At 43.3% G+C, this 20638-nt stretch overlaps 1 protein-coding gene across 1 annotated transcript; it reads right to left on the bottom strand.

Moving 5' to 3' along the window:
• Positions 1-11972: 11972 nt before the first annotated feature.
• Positions 11973-20064, bottom strand: LOC124696409 (5'-3' exoribonuclease 3-like). Its single transcript, XM_047229141.1, has 22 exons — positions 19676-20064; positions 19512-19590; positions 16697-16773; positions 16400-16591; positions 15743-15862; positions 15557-15619; positions 15421-15477; positions 15187-15345; positions 15023-15100; positions 14826-14936; positions 14680-14748; positions 14529-14615; positions 14326-14421; positions 14167-14262; positions 13970-14040; positions 13538-13752; positions 13398-13438; positions 13136-13210; positions 12932-13062; positions 12733-12819; positions 12566-12641; positions 11973-12494 (listed from the first exon to the last, which is right to left on the bottom strand). Exons 1-22 carry the CDS (start codon positions 19967-19969, stop codon positions 11973-11975), a joined length of 2796 nt encoding a protein of 931 aa, XP_047085097.1. The 5' UTR covers positions 19970-20064.
• Positions 20065-20638: the final 574 nt, after the last annotated feature.

Raw genomic sequence — 20638 nt, 5'->3', positions numbered from 1 at the left:
CCAACTTCATTTTCTAACGTGCACATTGGCAATGGAGGTGCCCCAGGTGACAAGCGGAGTACGAAGGTGAAGCCCTTGTCGGTGGGGCGGTCGATCAAACAAGGATCAAATGTCAACTACAGAGGGAAAAAGACACGCATTGAGGAGACGGTGGAGTACACGACATGGACGTGTACGCAACCATGTTTGGCATGTGACGCAACAGCGGCAACCATATATGACGCTCTTTAATGGGGATAAGCTCCTCGATATGATGCCGACACTTTGTACACAAGTGCCACGTGATATGGCTCCAAGGAGTACATGCTCCACGATGAACTGTAAATTCGTTAAAAGCTCAAATTTTCTATGTCAGTTGAACATGTTTGGTTTCTGCGGATTCATGTAAAGTTTCACAAAACAAAAAACGGTGTGCCATAGTGGAAACATAATTAGAGCTCTAGAAGTTCAAAAATAGTCACACCTTTTATTGACATGGAGCCAAACTTGTCTTTCCCAATGGGATTATGTGGCTTTGTAAGACTAGACACGTAATACAAAGATATAGTTTCATTTTCATGAACAATATAAAAAAAATTGACATACTCTTGACATGACAATTGTGGAGAGGTAAAAAATGTAGACATGTTATAAATAGCCAAATCTGATCCAAGTAGTGCACAGTCATATCCTTTAGGGTTGTTATTGTGCTATATGCTGCATTTGTAAAGTGAATTTTGATATTTTTTAGTAAGAGAACCATATATTGTTACATAATAACATCATGTTTGAGTCCCGTGTTACAAGGTCACAAACAACATATGAAAATTTGCTAAACCAGATATAGCTACCAATCGATCTGGCTAGTTTTGTGATACGTCTCAAACGTATCTATAATTTTTTATGTTCCATGCTAGTTATATGACAATACTCACATATTTTATATACACTTTATATCATTTTGATGCATTTTCCGGCACTAACCTATTAACAAGATGCCGAAGCGCCAGTTCCTGTTTTACTGCTGTTTTTGGTTTCAGAAATCCTACACAGGAAATATTCTCGGAATTGGACGAAACAAAAGCCCACGGTCTTATTTTCCACGGAGCCTTCCAGAAGTCCGAAGAGGAGACGAAGAAGGGCGACGAGGCGGCCACACCCTAGGGGGGCGCGGCCCCACCCCTGGCCGCGCCGCCCTATGGGGTGGGCCCCTCGAGCGTCCCCCGACTCTGCCCCTTCGCCTATTTATTCTCTCCGTCGCGAAAACCCTAGTACCGAGAGCCACGATACGAGAAAACATACTGAGACGCCGTCGCCGCCAATCCCATCTCGGGGATTCAGGAGATCGCCTCCGGCACCCTGCCGGAGAGGGGAATCATCACCGGAGGGCTCTACATCACCATGCCCGCCTCCGGACTGATGCGTGAGTAGTTCATCCTTGGACTATGGGTCCATAGCAGTAGCTAGATGGTTGTCTTCTCCTCTTGTGCTATCATGTTTAGATCTTGTGAGCTGCCTATCATGATCAAGATCATCTATTTGTAATGCTACATGTTGTGTTTGTTGGGATCCAATGAATATGGAATACTATGTCAAGTTGATTATTGATCTATCATATATGTGTTGTTTATGATCTAGCATGCTCTCCGTTGCTAGTAGAGGCTCTGGCCAAGTTGATACTTGTAACTCCAAGAGGGAGTATTTATGCTCGATAGTGGGTTCATGCCTCCATTGAATGCGGGACGGTGATGAAAAGTTCTAAGGTTATGGATGTGTTGTTGCCACTAGGGATAAAACAACAATGCTTTGTCTAAGGATATTTGTATTGTTTACATTATGCACAGTACTTAATGCAATTGTCTGTTGTTTGCAACTTAATACTGGAAGGGGTGCGGATGCTAACCCGAAGGTGGACTTTTAGGCATAGATGCATGCTGGATAGCGGTCTATGTTCTTTGTCGTAATGCCCTAAGTAAAATTCATAGTAGTCATCATGATATGTATGTGCATTGTTATGCCCTCTCTATTTGTCAATTGCCCAACTGTAATTTGTTCACCCAACATGCTATTTATCTTATTGGAGAGATACCACCAGTGAACTGTGGACCCCGGTCCTTTCTTTTACATCTGAAATACAATCTACTGCAATCTATGTTCTCTGCTGTTCTTTGCAAACAAACATCATTCTCCACACCATACGTTTAATCCTTTGTTTACAGCAAGCCGGTGAGATTGACAACCTCACTGTTAAGTTGGGGCAAAGTATTTTGATTGGGTTGTGCAGGTTCCACGTTGGCGCCGGAATCCCTGGTGTTGCGCCGCACTACACTCCTTCACCAACAACCTTCACGTGGCCTTCATCTCCTACTGGTTCGATAACCTTGGTTTCTTACTGCGGGAAACTTGCTGCTGTACGCATCACACCTTCCACTTGGGGTTCCCAATGGACGTGTGCTTCACGCGTCATCATTTAACAGTGCAATCTGCAACCTTGTTACTCTCTCTTTTATCCGAATCAACTCTAAATTCAGAAAACGTCTTGATCAGCGACTTGGCTGTCATAGGGAGCCCATTGCACATATCGGTCAGTCAACAATGATCATTGTGCCACAACTTCCCTAGAACAATTAAGTTTAAGGATGATATTGTAATGGCTAGAACCTACTAGTAACATAATTCCCTTCATCACTGCTTTAGCCTCTGCATCTTCAGCGTCAGAACAATCCAGCATAGGGGAGCAGGCCGCAAGCACTATCTCGCCGAGATGGTTTCTGGCGATCGCTGAAATGGTGTGCCAACGCAAAATTCTATTTCAAGAGCTGATAAATGAGTTGCTTATCCATTTGATGGGTTTATCAACTCATTGGCTGTTGGACTTGTTGCCAAAGTTTCGATGAGAATGTGCTTCAATTGGCATTTTAGTTTATTTTGGTCTTTCTCTAGCACCTTGACCAAAATAGGTTTGCGATGGTCCATTTCATGTAAATATTTATATTAGGGGGGATGTTTAATTTTTTCACAGATTACTTGAAGAAATAACATTACCAAAACATTGGTGTGAAAAAGTATGGCACATCAAACCAGTTGAGAAGTTGCCTAAGTTTTGTTATTCAATCATAATAGTTTTGCATTTTTATGGTAACAAGAAATATCTATTTCCAAGCCAATTTTAAGAACCATATGATCTAAGAGTTGATATTTTGTAAGTATGAGGAAATGATAAAATCTTCATTGGATGATTATCAATGTTAACCGAGAAAAGATTATTATTTAGTCAGCTGAAATTTTTTGCCCAGAATCATAATAGGTGGGTTGTGATCACGCACCATACATGGAATCTACGGTGGGGCAAGATAAAGATTGTGAAGCGGGAAAGGATAATGGAGCCAAGTCGACAAGTATATCTGCAAGAGATGTGTTTTTAAACTTCCAACTTCATTTTCTAGCGTGCATATTGGTAATGGGGGTGCCCCAGGGGACTAGCGGAGTACGAAGGCGAAGCCCTTGACGGTGGGGCGGTCGATCAAACAAGGAGCAAATGTCAACTACAAGAGGGAAAATGACACGCATTGTGGAGGCGGTGGAGTACGCGACATGAACATACGCAACCATGTTTGGCAAGTGGTGCAACAGCGGCAACCGTGCATGGTATTCTTTAATGGGAATAAGCTCATCGATATAACTTCGACACTTTGCCGAGTTATGCCTGATATGACTCTAGGGAGTACATGCTCCACGGAAAAATTTGTAAATTCGTCAAAAGCTTAAAACTTCTGAGTCATTTGAACATGTTTTGTTTATGTTAGTTCATGTAAATTTTTAGAATAAAAAACTCTCCCTAGGGGATATTCACTTTGGCTCATAGGAGCATTTGCTCCCATTGTGTGAATCAACATTTCGAAGTGTCAAAAAATTCTAAACTAAAATTTTTCATGTACATCTACACATTTTATGTTTGTACATAAGTTTTCAAAAAAAATTATAAAAATTTGTGGCTCCAGTAAAAAAGACAAATTTTGATGCTATAACACGACTACGTACAGGACATTTTTTTTGTCTTTTTTGTACACGCCACATAAAATGTTGTTTCTCCATGAAAACTTGTGCACTAACATAGAATGTCACGATGTACAACAAAAAAATTATGTCAGAATTTTTTGACATTTTTAAAATTATTTTTTAATTATTTTGTATAATAGGAGCATTTGCTCCTATGAGCCAAAACGCCTCCTCCTCTCCCTAGGGGAAACATATATAAATAGACCTCTAGTAGTGATAAAAAAGGAGTCGCACTTTTTTTTATTAACATGGGGCCAAACTTGTATTTTCCTTACATGCACAAAGAAAAGCATGGTTTTCTATGTGTATTTCTTTTACAGCAACCTTTGACAATTTAAAAATTAGTTACAAGGCATTGCTAGACGAGACGAGAAACGTAATACAAAGATAATGGTTTCATTCTCATGAGAACGAATACATTATCAAAATAAAACAAGTGAAGTACTCTTGAAATGATAATTGTGGAAATGTAAAAAAAATATAAACATATTATCAGTAGCCAAATCATGTCCAAGTAGTACACAATTGTATCCTTTGGGGACGTTAGTGTGCTATGCTGCACTTGCAAGGTGCAATTTTAGTAGTACTATTCTTTCTTCACCACCGGAAAGTGTATTTTGCACATGAGCCTCAGTGCTCCTGAGTTTTAAAAATCATATTTTTAGATTTTTAAAAATTGAAATTAAATATGCACATACATATAAACATTCCAAAGGCACGGTAGGAATTTTGAAGAAAAATATGTTGTATTTTGAGCTATACAGAAAAGATAAATTTCCAACAAATATACGCCCCTATACACAGCCACAAAATTGTTTTTTTCGTGTGGATCAAAATACAACACAATTTCTACTGAAACTTCGCACGAGTATTCAAAATATTATTATGTATTCATGGAATAAATTTGATGATTTTTCTGAAACACAAAGTATAAATTTTAAATATCTTGAAAAAATCTATAATAATATTCATCTTCTTTGATGGGTTTATCAACTCATTGGTTGTTGGACTTGTTGCCAAAGTATCGATGAGAATGTGCTTCAATTGGCATTTTAGTTTATTTTGGTCTTTCTCTAGCCGCTTGACCAAAATAGGTTTGCGGTGGTCCATTTCATGTAAATATTTATATTAGGGGGGATGTTTAATTTTATCACAGATTACTAAGAAATAACATTACCAAAACATTGGTGTGAAAAAGTATGGCACATCAAACCAGTTGAGAAGTTGCCTAAGTTTTGTTATTCAATCATAATAGTTTTACATTTTTATGGTAATAAGAAATATCTATTTCCAAGCCAATTTTAAGAACCATACGATCTAAGGGTTGATATTTTGTAAGTATGAGGAAATGATAAAATCTTCATTGGATGATTATCAATGTTAACCAAGAAAAGATTATTATTTAGTCAGCCGAAAAATTTCGCCCATAATCATAATAGGTGGGTTGTGATCACGCACCATACATGGAATCTATGGTGGGGCCAGATAAAGATTGTGAGGCGGGAAAGGATAATGGAGCCAAGTCGACAAGTATATCTGCAAGAGATGTATTTTTAAACTTCCAACTTCATTTTCTACCGTGCATATTGGTAATGGGGGTGCCCCAGGGGACTAGCGGAGTACGAAGGCAAAGCCCTTGATGGTGGGGCGGTCGATCAAACAAGGAGCAAATGTTAACTACAAGAGGGAAAATGACACGCATTGTGGAGGCGGTGGAGTACGCGGCATGAACATACGCAACCATGTTTGGCAAGTGGTGCAACAGCGGCAACCGTGCATGGTATTCTTTAATGGGAATAAGCTCATCAATATAACTTAGACACTTTGCCGAGTTATGCCTGATATGACTCGGGAGTACATGCTCCACGGAAAAATTTGTAAATTCGTCAAAAGCTTAAAACTTCTGAGTCATTTCAACATGTTTTGTTTATGTTAGTTCATGTAAATTTTTAGAATAAAAAATTCTCCCTAGGGGAAACATATATAAATAGACCTCTAGTAGTGAAAAAAAAGGAGTCGCACTTTTTTATTAACATGGAGCCAAACTTGTATTTTCCTTACATGCACAAAGAAAAGCATGGTTTTCTATGTGTATTTCTTTTACAGCAACATTTGACAGTTGGAAAATTAGTTACAAGGCATTGCTAGACGAGACAAGAAACGTAATACAAAGATATTGGTTTCATTCTCATGAGAACGAATTCATTATCAAAAATAAAACTAGTGAAGTACTCTTGAAATGATAATTGTGGAAATGTAAAAAAAATATAAACATATTATCAGTAGCCAAATCATGTCCAAGTAGTGCACAATTGTATCCTTTGGGGACGTTAGTGTGCTATGCTGCACTTGCAAGGTGCAATTTTAGTAGTACTATTCTTTGTTCACCACCGGAAGGTGTATTTTGCACATGAGCCCCAGTGCTCCTGAGTTTTAAAAATTATATGTTTTTAGATTTTAAATTTTTTGAAATTAAATACGTACATACATATAAACATTTCAAAGGTACGGTAGGAATTTTGAAGAAAAATATGTTATATTTTGAGCTATACATAAAATATAAATTTCCGACAAATATACGCCCCTATACACAGCCACAAAATTGTTTTTTTCCTGTTGATCAAAATACAACGTACTTTCTACTGAAACTTCACACGAGTATTCAAAATATTATTATGTATTCATGGAATAAATTTGATGATTTTTCTGAAACACAAAGTATAAATTTTAAATATCTTGAAAAAATCGGGAGCACTGGAGCTCATGTGCACCAAAGTTGCTTCCCTTTACCACTCATGCTTGTTGCCTCCACTAAAAAAAATTATCATAATTAATGAGACGTCAAAGCGTTAATGCTAGAGATTGTTCTGAAAGGAATGCAGTAGAGGAAACCACTACAATAATACTTTGAAATAACAAAACTCAAATCTATGTTTGTTTGGACTTAAATCTAACTAGCTAGGTTACTATACATCCATTTTTTTAACCAAATAAGCTACGCTCATTTCTTTATCTAAAGGTTGACCCTTTAGACTCAATGCCTCAATGGTTCAATCATCCTCCGTTGTAAGTTAGCGATGAAAGAAAGTGGGTACTGGCTAGCCTCACTACGAAATGGCATTCTATCGCTTTTGCAAGTGGTTGCACAATGCACGCGGTCAACGTTTTGTAGAAGTGACCAGGAAATGTACGTGCAGAAGAACATATCGCGACGTAGACATCCCAGACTAATAACTAAGCCGTTCGAATTCGCCGCGAAGAAGGGAAATCATCGGGAGAGAGTCGGTCGAGTTCGTCGTCGGTGCTGCTACGCGGTTGGCCAGTGGCGGTGGACACGCGGAGGCTAGGCTAGTCGGCGGCCTGGCTGTGGCTAGCTGCCTACCTTTCTCGGCTGGGTCCTGGGTTCCCACCTACCGTGATGGACGCCGCTCCCTCCGGCCTCCGCTCCAACGAATTTTCCATGTTGCCCATGTGCCTATTTTTGTCTTTTTTTTTGCAATACATCAACTTCAATTTATAAGTCTGTTCTTTTCAGACTATTAATACAAACGCCAAAGCTGATAAAAAGCATAGCATGGAAAGCTTCAGGTCGATCGCTAGAGTAGACTTCATTTTGACGTTTAATTTATTGCCCTGGATTTTGAGTGCAATGCAATCTGAGCTCTGAAGGTTGTTCCCTAACTACTCGCACCAGATTCTGTTAGTTGCCGCAAAGAAAATTGTGAGCCGGGCTACGCAGCACATCTAATTTTAATCTTCTTCTCCTACGAAGCTAGCACATGGAAAATGATGGCGACGTGAAAAGCAAAAAAAAAGATACTTACAAGACGAGATCTAACGCACGGGCCCACCTTTCAGAGGCAACGAGATGCAAAGAAAATAGCCTACCGGTAGATCATTGCGTTGACAGCTCAACGTCTAGATAGCGAGAGTGAGGGCGAGACGCAGTTCTTTTTTTAATTTGTGAGCGTGTGCGTGTATAGACAGTTAAACTGGAACTGTCAGAACAAAGTTAAACTCAAAAGTAAAGGTCACGAGAACCCGCGGTGTATACCTAATGACTCTACTAGATAAGATAACTAAGCATGCACGGCATGGCAATCATTCCATGGTATTGGCTCAGTTGCTTAGATGCGAGTACTACGTACATAGCCCTCTCAAGAACGGGAACGTGGATGACACTTTACCTACAACACCCAACTAATAATGCGGTGCTTTGTATTCAAATCATGAAGGAACTCGTACGGACGTAGACGTGCCCCAGAAGCAAAGGATCGAGAGATGTTCAGAAACAAGACCGTGCCCAGAATGGATCAACTAATTAAATAGTGTCTAAATAGTACTTCAAAACGAGAGAACCAACCTGAGGTTGGGTGGTTAGAAGGGTGGTTGTACCCCCAGCCCACCAGAGTTCAAATCCCAGATTTGACATCTGTGTGTCTCATAAAGGCGGAATATTCATTCAGTGGGAGGCAAAACGCACTTTGTTGTAGACGAAAAATTTGGGTCGTTACTCCGATCAAGATCTAAGTTGGTGTTGGTGGAGCATTTTATTTGGACCTAGACGAGGATGTAAATTAACAACTCAAGCAATATCGCAAAAGACATTCGCAGTAGTGGACGGACATCTAGTCAATCCATGAGTGGAAATAATTTTTTACCAAAAATTTCATTCTTTTCAAGTTTGAGCAACATGTTCATTATCAAATTGTCTAAATTTCATTATGTCGCTTCTCAAAAATATAATCTTAGTAGGAGGATAATATTTTCCATAAAAACATATTTGCATTTAACCCAAGAATTAATACTATTTCTAGGCAAAGATAGCAACCAATATTTAGCTCTACATCTCAAAGATAAAGGAAATAATTTCAGTTTTATAATGTCACCATCTACATCCTTATATTTTTGCATCTCACAAAGTTCAACAAAATTATTAAGGTGAGAAGCAACATCTTTAGTACTAACACCAGAAAATTTCTCTTTCATAACAAGATTTAATAAAGCAAGTTTAATTTCATAGAAGGCTGCTTCGGGAGCAGGTGGAACAACTTAGTATTTTCAGCACAACCCATTTTAGCAAAATTAAAACTAAGCAACAAAAATAGCAGCTATAGTAGTAACTAATTTTTTTTTATGTTTTTGATGTAAAGACGACTATAAAAAAACTAATTTTTTTGGTTTTTTGATATAATAAAGCAAACAAAACAAAGTAAAGTAAACTAAGCAAACTGTAACAAAGTAAAGAGATTGGAGATGAGAGACCCCCCTTGCAGAAATCCTCTTTCTCTCCGGCAACGGCGCCAGAAATCATGATGGTGCTCCGGTGATGGCGCCATACAATCATTTTGGCAGTTGTTGTGGAAGCGGTTGGAAAACCCCAAGAGGAAGGTGTGATGAGCACAACAACAAGTTTTCCCTCAGTATGAAACCAAGGTTTAATCGACCAGTAGGAGAAATGCGTTGCTTGTGAAGGTGTTGCTAGATGACTAGTGGCAGGGCGCACTATCGGCGTCAGCAACAACGTGGAACCTACACACAACACAACCAAAGTACTTTGCCCCAACTTGCAGTGAGGTTATAAATCTCACCGGTTTGCTGAACACAAAGATTAGACGTATCGAGTGTAAAGAGATGTTGCAGAAAGTAAACATAACAGGATTGCAGTAGATGAATCTATCAGTGTAAAGGAAACATGACCGGGGTCCATAGTTCACTAGAGGTGTCTCTCCATAAAGATAAATAGCATGTTGGATGAACAAATTACAGTTAGGCAATTGATAGAATATCGACCATAGATGACAAGATGATTACTATAAGATTTGATTGTGCATTACAACATAATACATAGACTGTAATCCAACTGCGTCTATGACTAATAATCCACCTTCCGGTTATCGTCCGAACCCCTTTCAGTATTAAGTTGCAAGCGACGGATTATCGCATTAAGCAATGTGTGTAAAGTAAACAATAGCTAGAATTACCCTTGGATAAAATATTATTGTTTTCTCCCTATTAGCAACAGCACTTCTACAATCTTAGAAGTTATTGTCACTCTCCTAGAAAACTAGAGGCATGAACAACTATCGACCATAAATACCCCATCTTGGAGTCACAAGTATCCACTTGGCCAGAGTATCCACTAGCAACGGAGAGCATGAAAGATCACAAATAACATATGACAGGAATATATAATCAACATCAACATAGTATACAATATTCATCGGATCCCAGCAAACACAACATGTAGGATTACATAAGGATGATCTTGATCATGTAGGGCAACTCACAAGATCTATACATGAAGCACAAAATGGAGAAGACAACTATCTATCTAATGCTATGGACCCATAGTTCAGGGATGAACTACTCACGCATAACTTCGGTGGCGGGCATGCCGGGAAGAGCTTCAAAACGCCGAGATGGTTCTGCGATGGCGGTCACGACGGAACTTTTCGTGGCTGGAGGTTCAGGTATTCAGGGTTTTCCCGAGAAGATGTATAAATAGGCGGAAGATTTAGGTCGGTGGGGTGCCTGGGGGCCCACACCACCCCTTGGCGCGGGCCAAGGCCAGGCCGCGCCAAGGGCAGGTCTGGCCGCCCTGTGGCACCTCTTTGACCCCCCTCTGGACTTCGTCTTCGTTTCGGTATAATATTGACTTCAGCTTTTGTTTCGTCCAATTCCGAGAATATTTCCTGTACAACTTTTCTGAAATACAAAACAGCAGAAAAATAGGAACTGGCATTGTGGCATCTTGTTAATAGGTTAGTGCTGGAAATCATGTAAAAGTGCAACGAAGTGTAGGAAAAACATATATGAATTGGTGTAAAACAAGCATGGAGCATCAAAAATTATAGATACGTTTGAGACCTATCAAGCTCAGGCATCTCGGGCGGCGACCTCGTGCGGTGAGGGTGGCGGCGCTCCGGCGGCAGGAGGGGCGTGCCAGTGCTGGTGATCCTTCTTCTCGTTTGCAGGGCGGCGAGGAGAGGGTGGTGTCCGGTGCGGTGGGTTTCCCCGTCGGCTTCCGACTAGATCTGAAGATGGTGGCCCGTGCATGGGTTGTTCTCAACACTATGCCTCCTGATCAGGCCTCGCCGGAGCTGGTGGGTAGCCGTGTTGCTTGGGGCTAGAACTTTGGCCCGGGGAAACCTTGGGCCTATGGTGGCGGTCACGACGTCAATGGCGCTTCGGGCACACTCCTTAGAGGTGATGCTGAGGTCCAACCTCATCCCTTTCCTCCCCCGGCCTCCCGGGTGAAAACCTAAATCCCTCGGATTGGGCGGCGCGACGTTATGACGTCGTCTCCTCCTTGGAGGTGTCACTTTGGGATGGCGGGAGGTGAATGGTGGCCTGTGGGCACCTGGTGGCGGCGTTCTACCATGGTCGGTTGCGGCCTCCATGAGCAGTGTCATATTTTGCCATGTCTTTTTTGACGGCTTCATCCTAAAGCTTGCATCATGATGGGTGCTCGGTGTTGTGGATGGCGATATTTGTGGATAGCGTGTGTGAGGTTTTGGTCCTGCTCCATATTCTTCTCCTGGCAACCCATTTGGTGTATCCTTCTTGTGTGCTCTAGGGTGAACTGTTCTATCTTCTGATGGTTCGATGCCTTTCGACCCGGGGCGAGGAGGCAGGTACCTTCTTCGGAAGTAGAGGCGGAGTTCACTGCCACTACGATTTGTCGAGAATTGATGGTCTTTCTCTGGCCTGCCTATTTCACAACTTCTTCATCAACGTTATGAGCATGAGAATGGATAAGCTTCGTCTCAAGCGTCTCAAGCCGGTGTTTGTTGCTGTACTTTTTTTTTTTTTTGCTTTGTGTGCGTTGCTTGGAAGCTAAACTTTCAGCATCATGTATCTTTATTACTTTAAATTAAAGTACGTTTAAAAATTATACTGTAGAAAGATACGGCAACTTCGATTCATCAGTTTTACACATTCCAAAGAAAAAATAGGTCTACCAAGCACGGGGCTGCCCGCCTCCCGCCACCGCCACGGCCGCCACCTCTCGCCCACGCCCCCGCCGGCCGCCACGCCGTCGGCTCCCTCTGCACACTGTCGCCTCCTGCCCAAGCTCCTCCAGGTCGGGAGCTGTACGCACCGCCGTCGAACCTGCCGCCTCGGCTCTGCGTCGCGGCCACCCCGCGGGAACCCCTCCCGTAGCCGCTGCCGCCGCCGCCGCCGCTCCTCTGCGGTAGCGTCTCGGCGCTACCTTTCTCCCTCCCGTAGCTGCTCCTCCCGATCTGCTGCGTCTCGGCGGCGATAGCCACAGCAACGACGCTTCCTCCGCCCCGACCCAACCACCCCGTTCCGCCGTTCTTCACCTCCTCCTTCGGCATGGCCGGCGAGCTCGCCTTCCACAGGTTATCTGGCTTGCGGGTGACCGGCGGCGGCCTTGCGCCTGGGTACGTGTACCAGAGCGGCCTCTTCGGAATGTCAGATTCAGTTACCGTCTGCAGAACATTCAGAGATCGAATGAAGCCCCAAATCAATCAGAATTATGTACCACTTCGTACCAATCTACCTTGTCAGGCACGATGACATTGTCCAGCAATCTGGGGATCGGCTTCACTGCCTCGGGGTTGGAAAACACTGCTGATCTGAGACATCACAACATGATACGAGAAGAAAGGACATGAGCTGGTAATTATCTCAAATGCATGAACATGATAGGCTCTAGAGGGAACTTGCATCGTCTGGTCGTCTTTGATGTCCCGTGAAAGGTTAAAAAAGATATTTCGAGCCTCAGTATCTGGAGATAACCATCCTCTGATATCACTGCCACGGGGAATCAGAAAATTCAGCATCAGTTGAGCATTGCTCTGAAGAAAATGTAAACGCCCAAATGTGTTTATCAAGTTTACATAAGTTCAGTTCGGACTTCAGTTACCTGGTGGATATACGAAGCTTTTTCTGCGGGCAGTCGGACAGTGCCACGAATGCTGCATCATTTGCCAGATTGTTTGAGTTCCTCAGAAAGATCCTCTCTTGCAGAATAGTATTCCGTCCCATTTCATCCACCTAGTGTGTAAAAAAGGTAAACTAGCATCACTTTTGACTTGTAATTTATGCAATAGTAGTTCAGCAAGTTTACCGTGAGATCGTTCTCAACCGTTTTGGTGGCTGAAAGCAGAAGTTTCTCATCTATGAATGGTAACTTTGCAATACCCTGAAACAATTTATTCACTGGGATTTACAACAATCTATTCTTTGAAAATTAGCATCTTAGTCCTTTTTGCTTCAATCTAGCACCCAAAAAAGTGCAGCTTAGCCATACTAAGCAAATCGACACTTGATCAGTTTAGGTTGAAATTATCTGTTGATTCAGTTTGTCCTGGTGCACGAGAGCAGCTTACTTGTGACAAGAAACGTTTCCCATCTGTATCGATTTCAAGCTCTGGTGACAAAAGAATTTCATCTACATAAGTTGATCAATAATATGATGATGTAAATCCAAGAATAGCAAATATACTTGATGTGTAAATTATCTTATTACCTGACGGATAGAACAACTGTATTGTAGACTCTTCGCAGCCTATTAATTTACTATAACATTTTGGAAGGGCACATGTCAGGATATGCATTTCTGGTGGCAAAGCTGCCATTAGCTGATCAAATGGTTTCAGTGGTTTTCCCATGGTGAAAGATATCTTGAATTGATACAGAAGTTTGAGATCAGATGCGAAAGGAGCATAATGAAATGGGTAGAACCTGTAAGAACACACAAAGTTTACCATAAGAAAGATAATGAAAGCACTTGTCTTTCACAAATCTATTGATCTTCCCATTATCACTCTTATCAGAATGTTATGAAATCTAATAGTCCTTTAGTCAAATGAAGTAATAAAAATTAGAAATTCTTAACCATGAGTTTACAGTGTTTAAGGAAATATAGAGACATTTAATTTTTATCGGTTTATCTGTATACCAATTCCATGACGGTACTTCAGCAAAATAGCATTGAAGCACCCAACATAATCCCTCTAAGTACTTATGAACCTGAATTCCACAAGAAAAGGAAAACAATGTAAGAAAAAGGACATTATGTAGAAGTAAAATTCCCCATGCCAAGCCTCATGTCTCACGAGACTCCACCTGCATGAAGAAATAAAGAAATTCACAAACCATTTCAGTCTGCAGGCTTCTGACTTCGTTAGAAGTTTCAGCACCAAACTTCTCTCCGTAGAATCGGGGTTTCCATCCTGGTGTGCCCAGTCTTATCTGCAGTAGATGTGAGAAATTGCACACAGAAGAACACTATTTATAACAGTATGTGTCACTAACCCTGTCATGGCTACAGGCTCCATTTTTAAAAAGATCATTCCTATTTTTTAGAATATCATTCACATTTCTCCAGAGCTCTCTGGTATTCAGATCAACCTGCAAACAGACTCTCAGAGAACAAGAAAATCTATATAGGGAATGAATCAGGAGCTGTTTTCAATCATCCTTGATTTGTAGAAGAAAAAAGAAAATTAAAAACATACGTCAGACTTGTCAGAGCTGCAAGTAGAAGTACTGCCTTGTGTCAAAATCATCTTCGAAGCTGGGTCTGAGCCAACGGGACTTTCTTCCTGAATAGAGGAACCGTAAGATCGCCACACATACACTTTATTTTGTGACTGTAGTTAATCCTACCACATTGTCAGAGTTTCTTTCCTTCCATCCATTTTCTGCAGCTTGACGTTGTATCCTGCACAGCAACTTCTGCAAGCAACCCAAAAATAAACAATTGAGAAGTGTTAATTGGCACAAGGGCACTGTTAACGAGGATGTTAACATACCTGTCGCAATTCAAATCTTTTAAGGAAAATTTTCTCTTCACTCAAGGACAGTGCCTGAAAGAACTTTTCCAACCTTGAGGCATCGAGGTACGCAGCATGTTTATCTTTGATCTGTTTTTAGTAGCAACACAAGTACATGAAGGTACAACTAAATAGGCAACCATTGATGAAATGAAAGTCTGACATCTGTTACGTACTTTTTCTGTGTTGACAATATAACCTCCCATTTTGTTGAAAGTTATTTTGTACACTTCAATGAGGAGATCAACTGCAAACTGTCACATGGAACATTTATGAGGAAAACAATCACAACAATGGACAAGTTTAAGGATTATTATTATCTAAAATCACATATACATACTTCATGTATCTCAAGTGAGGGAATCCGTGGAATGAAATCGTTTCCCGTCAACAAACAAATAAATATAAAGTCATCTATTAGCCTCTCAGTGTCATGTTTCCAACCTGGTATCATCATTTCAAGCTCCAAGTACTCTCTCAGAACCCATACGTTTAGGAACTGCAGCAAGGTAAACGGTGTTATCTGCATAGTTACAATGAGAACCCTCCAGTGGTAATGTCCAAGAGGCAAAACCTGATGCAGTTCGTCGGGTTGCTTGCCCTTGGAACTTTCTTCTGTTGAATGCGGTTTCTGTATATGATATCACAGGGTTAAGCATGTTATAGATCTTGCCGAAACCTGAAGTAGCAATGAGCAAGGAGTAACAGACTTTTCGCAAGATTGAAATATGCACTTCGTGAGACGCCAAAGCGAGCATTATCAGATCTGCATCCTACAATAATTGATCGGAATTAACTATATAGCTGACATGAGTCAACATTTGAAGTATCTAGTTTGATACTGCGAAAAACTGAGATAAGAAAAGTCAAGTGCATTGTGTAGTTGAAGTTCATACATGCCCATATATACAATGACGAGTGTTCAGATCATAGCTTTCCATGCTCCGTTGTGCGCGAATGAAAGACATGATCTTTTCCTCCCCTTCTCCAGGAACATTTGCATCAGACAATATTACCTTCAGAAACAGACATTTTGTTAACTCATCAAGAAATGACCTACCTTTAGACAAAATCAGCAACCTCACAACCATAAAATGTGTTATGATGGAACTGGTGTTTTAGTGCTGGTACAGCCGTGTCCCTCATGTCGTGCTAAATGCAGGGCTATTAACTAAACATCTGCTTTTAAACGTAGTGCAGTGCTTCCGCGGAAACCAGATTAAGATGCCTTAGGTAGACAGAATTCCAATGCAGGGATGAACAAAACAGTGCACCATTCAAACCTCCCTTGCCTGCACCATCTCCACCAAAGAACCTGCCTGGATCTGCTGTTGCGCCTCTTCAACAGAAGTGCCATCCAGGGTCCTCCTCCTCTCCCCTCCCTCCTCCTTTCCTCACTCTGCGCATGTGGTTCAGTGTTTTCTCGCCTCACCTTCGCGTGGACTAAACTGGCTTTGAGATAATCTAGACGCTTTTAACAACTGAGAGTGGTTTTCTATTTCAGTGTTTTGGTGTGAAAATGGAGGGGAAAATGCCCACAAACAAAGTCAAACCTCGATGTCTTTCCACCAGGGATTAGTACTGATCCGACGGCGGATGTAGTACTCCAACACTCCTGATATTCTCTCCATGAATTCTGTGCCTGGCATGATGACAGTAGGATCTTCAAACTCGTATGTCTCTCGCGGTTGAACCTCCTTCCCTTGAGCTTTGAATATGTCTGTCAAGAGCTTCGCTTCAACCTCCTGGCAATTAGATCCAAGGACGTACCAATACGATTTTTGTGAATTATGACATTTATCGTGCCATAGATGCAGGAAAATGAAAAGAAAATACACTTAAGAGTTCACCGAATCTGTATCATCCTTGGTAGTTTTGAAGTAACCCTGTCGCAGCTTGTTCATTTTGGCGAGAGGGGCAACACCATCTGCGTTTGATCCAAAACAAATAAATAAAGATCTGAAGAGATTGTTTACTCACAAGTTGCCTAGAATTCTAATCAATATACAGTCATCCTTTCCTCACTTCATATATAACCTGCATACCTTTTTTTAAAGGGGAAAGCAGATGATCCTCTACCTTGTTACTTCATTAATGGTGAAGTCCAAAAAAAAGTTTACAATATTCGTACAGCTTCTACAAGATTGACGATGCCTTTACAACATTGTCACGAAAAGAAAGAGGACGATGTGGCCTTGAAGAGCTGTACTCTACTCGGCAAATTGATCTTCCCAAGCCAGGATTGAGGCAATACCAAAAGTTGATGTTACATATTTTTCTTGCTGATATTGCACGCTACTCGTGCTGTAGTTTTATGCTAAGTAGCATGCAGTATTAAGCGGCAGAGTTTCAGGCAACTGAGAATTTTAGCAGACATGTACTATTTTTTTTGACGGAACCTCGTCAGAGGGCGGGGAGCTCCCGCATTGCATTATAGGAAGAGGGAAAATGGTCCAGTTAATAAGGGAAACCGGACCTGAAAACCATACAAGCGCGGTTAATTAAGGAAAACCGGCGAAAACCACCACCCGACTAAAGCTAGGGGACATCGTCTGATCCAGATAGAAGTGTTCCAAGACCTAGGACCGTTGGAAACACTTCATACCCAACCACGACAGCCTTCGCTACCTCAAGAGTACTCTCGCAACAAGAAGAGCACTTGCGCCTAACCAAAGGAAGACAACGACTAAACATTAGCCAGGACCAACTCACGAATTGCCTGAGTCGCCAAAGGCGAGGCAGGCGTCTTGCATAACCGCAGAAAAGGCTTCATCTTTTCTTGCACATCCTCCTCGGAGCCTTTCTTAGGGGCTGATCCCTTTGGAAGAGATCCAAAGGATTCCGCCAGCCTATGTTCAGCACGCTTGGCAACCGGGATGTTGAAGTCTTTGTTCTTCTTATCCAGACGTCCGCTCCGCCTCCCAGCACAACTTGAGTCCCCATCAATCTGCACTTGAATCGGTGCATCGAGCAACGAGTGCTGCGCAGTGGACTTGAAGCTGCTCCAGAGCTCATCCAACTTTGTAGATGAAGACGGCAAATCCACCTCCTTCAGCACCATGCCATTGCCAGGTTGAGCCCAGTCTTGCTCCTGCACGCCTGGGAGAACCATCTCGAGCATGACCTTGTCCAAGGCAGGTGGATCAACATCCGTCTGCACCATCTCACTCAACTCAGCTGAGCAACCAGCCACATCGAGCGCACAACTATCCTCACCATCGACCACAACGGGAGGGGCAGATTCATCATTGGCAAGAGCTTGGCTACCCCTGATAGCTTCCGTAGGTTCCCAAAGGCTTGAGACTTGAGTAGTCCAACTCTCCACAACAGCAACCATGTCTTGAAGAGGCTTGAACAGCACCTCAAGACGAGCAGCGAACATGGCCTGTAGCTCAGTGCTAAGCGCCTCCGCCTGGGCTGCAAGGAGAGGCTGCAACGACCCCAAATCAGCGGGAGGCACATCGGTGTCAGCTGCTGACACAACACGCACCGGCTTGTTCAACTCCGCGAGCTGAACAGAGGCTAACTCCTGCAGCGCCGATCGCAACATTGTCGCCTGCTCCGTGAAGGCAGCCTTCAACAACTCCTCCAGCTGAACAGAGGCCATTACCGGCACGACACCATCAGTCGCAGAGCTGTCTGGATGAGCGACAACCGAAGCCCAAGTGCGACCAGATCGAGGAGGTGGGGTTGGTGGCGCTCCGCTGCAGGGGAGAGGTCGCTGACGAGGCTCAGTAGGTGCGCGGGGGCGATCAGGATGCCGTGCCATGCAATCCCGCTTGCGATGGCCGGAGTGGCCACATCCCAAGCACCGGACATCGCCACGGCAATCCGCAACAAAGTGGTCCGATGACAAGCACCGAAAGCAGAGGCCAAAAGTCCTCTGCTTGAAGGCGCGAGGAAGCCCAGCCTCCTTCCTGGGAGGGGGAGCAGCCACCTTCTCCAGCCTCGGCCGACGCCGTCCCCCAACTTCCTCCCAAGCCTGCTCCACGGTCGCCATGGAAACCTCACTGACAATTGTGGGTTTGAAGTTTACTGGGAGTTTATCCGGAGGAGGCGGCAGCAAGTGCGCAGGGGCCGGAGCAGCAAGGGCGAGCAGGTCCCCATTCCCCACGGGAGCCGGCAGCTGGGATGGGGCGGCTAGCGCATCCGGAGAGAGCACCAGGTCGCCAGCAGCAGGAGCTCCGGGCGCAGGAAAAGCTCCAGGCGCAGCGCTGCGCGCTGCCTCGGTTGGCAGGGTCGAAGCAGCCGGCAGCACCGGAGGGGCCAGCTCCTCTTCATCGTCGGTGGAGGGGTCCAAAGGAGGTGGAACGGGAGGCGGTGGAGCGGGCGCCAGCTCCGCAGCCTCGTCTCCGACATCGCCTGCAGCTGCCGATGCAACAGGGGCAGCCGGCGCGGAGCCGCTGGAGCACATCTCCCGGACCAAACTGTCGGCCAGGGGTGGAGGAGTGACCTGCGCTGAGACAGGATCTGGTCCCAACGGGCGCGGGGGTGGCCGGAGTGAGGGGATCTGGCCGGCGGCGGCCGCGCGGGTCACGCAAGCGTGGTCGCGAGAGCCACCGTCTGACCGCCCTTTTTGGCTGCCACATGTACTATTTAAAAGCAGATCCATATTTGAAAAGAGGAAGCTGCTAAATTGAGAAGAAGATCCATGTATGTATGTACCAACTGCCAAGTAAAGGAGCTTCCTCGGCCTGACAATCCAGAATAAGTCATCTATGTACTCAACCATGTGCGACAAAAACTGCAGAGATGCAAGTGAAAGGCCAACTCAAGACCCACCAGAATAATTAAGCAGACTGACATGGATGGAGATGCGTCTTTGTTACCTTTCTGTTTTTCGGGCTGGAGCAAGTATGGATGATGTCATTCATGTCAAGGTAGAGGTTGTCGAAGATGATGCGCTCCTCACTGGAACCGGTCGCGGATGATTTCTCACCATCTTCTTCTTTGCCATCATGTTCGTCTTCTTTGTCAGCGCTGTTGTTTTCTTCTTTGGCAGTGTCATCGCCTTCTTCTTCTTCTTCGTCATCGTCGTCGTCATCATCATCGCTTTCGTAGGCAGAGGAGACGATGTTTGGGTACTTGCACACGAGCCAACTGAAGAAAGAAGGTATTCCCATGGCAGATGCTACCGGAGCTAGTAGAATTTTGGCATGGATAGAGAGGGGAAAGAGAGTTTTGTTTCGCAGTAGCGACTGGAGTAGAAACACTAACAAAGAAGACCGACAGAGGCAGTTGTTTCCTCTGTCATAGCAAGTGGCAACCGCTTTTTCCTTTGCCGATTCGCTTTAGTTTCCACGAAGGTTTGGTTTCCTGTCCTTATCCTTGTTTCGATTAATTAAGAAGCAGCACTACATGGAGCGACTAGGCCTGTCATCCTCTTGCTCTGTTTCGGTTCGTCTTACGCTGTTCTCTGCATCTATATTTCTACTGGACAGCGAGGGTCTACTCATGAGTCTACTAGTACCTTTTTCTTTGCGAATCTAAATCCCACTACCACATAGGGAACTTAAATCTTAAAAAAAACTCCCCTTTTTTACAATGTATGTTCCATAGAAATACATTACTTGTATTTATAAACATAGCAATACCTAGTTGGTACGCATACAAGTTACATAACACAATAAGGATATAAGCCGTTGTACTTTACCGCAACTACCAAGGACACATTCTTTACCGTTGCCGCAGAAGAAGAGCACCAGCTCCTTTTCTTAACAGTATAAAGAACTCTATCGGATCGAAGAAGTTTCTAAGGCACTGCAGTAACCTCAAGCAATGGCCAGCCAGAA

Source organism: Lolium rigidum, chromosome 3 (genome assembly GCF_022539505.1).
Source record: "Lolium rigidum isolate FL_2022 chromosome 3, APGP_CSIRO_Lrig_0.1, whole genome shotgun sequence".
NCBI lineage: Eukaryota > Viridiplantae > Streptophyta > Magnoliopsida > Poales > Poaceae > Lolium > Lolium rigidum.
The sequence above is the reverse complement of the archived record's forward strand: the minus strand, read 5'-3'. Positions and strand labels throughout refer to the sequence as shown.

Coding starts and splice junctions, on each gene's coding strand:
- LOC124696409 (XM_047229141.1), bottom strand. CDS start 19,969: ATGGGAATACCTTCTTTCTTCAGTTGGCTCGTGTGCAAGTACCCAAAC. Junction 19,591..19,675: donor CCAGCCCGAAAAACAGAAAG/GTAACAAAGACG, acceptor GCATCTCTGCAG/TTTTTGTCGCACATGGTTGA. Junction 12,642..12,732: donor ATCAAAGACGACCAGACGAT/GCAAGTTCCCTC, acceptor GTGATGTCTCAG/ATCAGCAGTGTTTTCCAACC.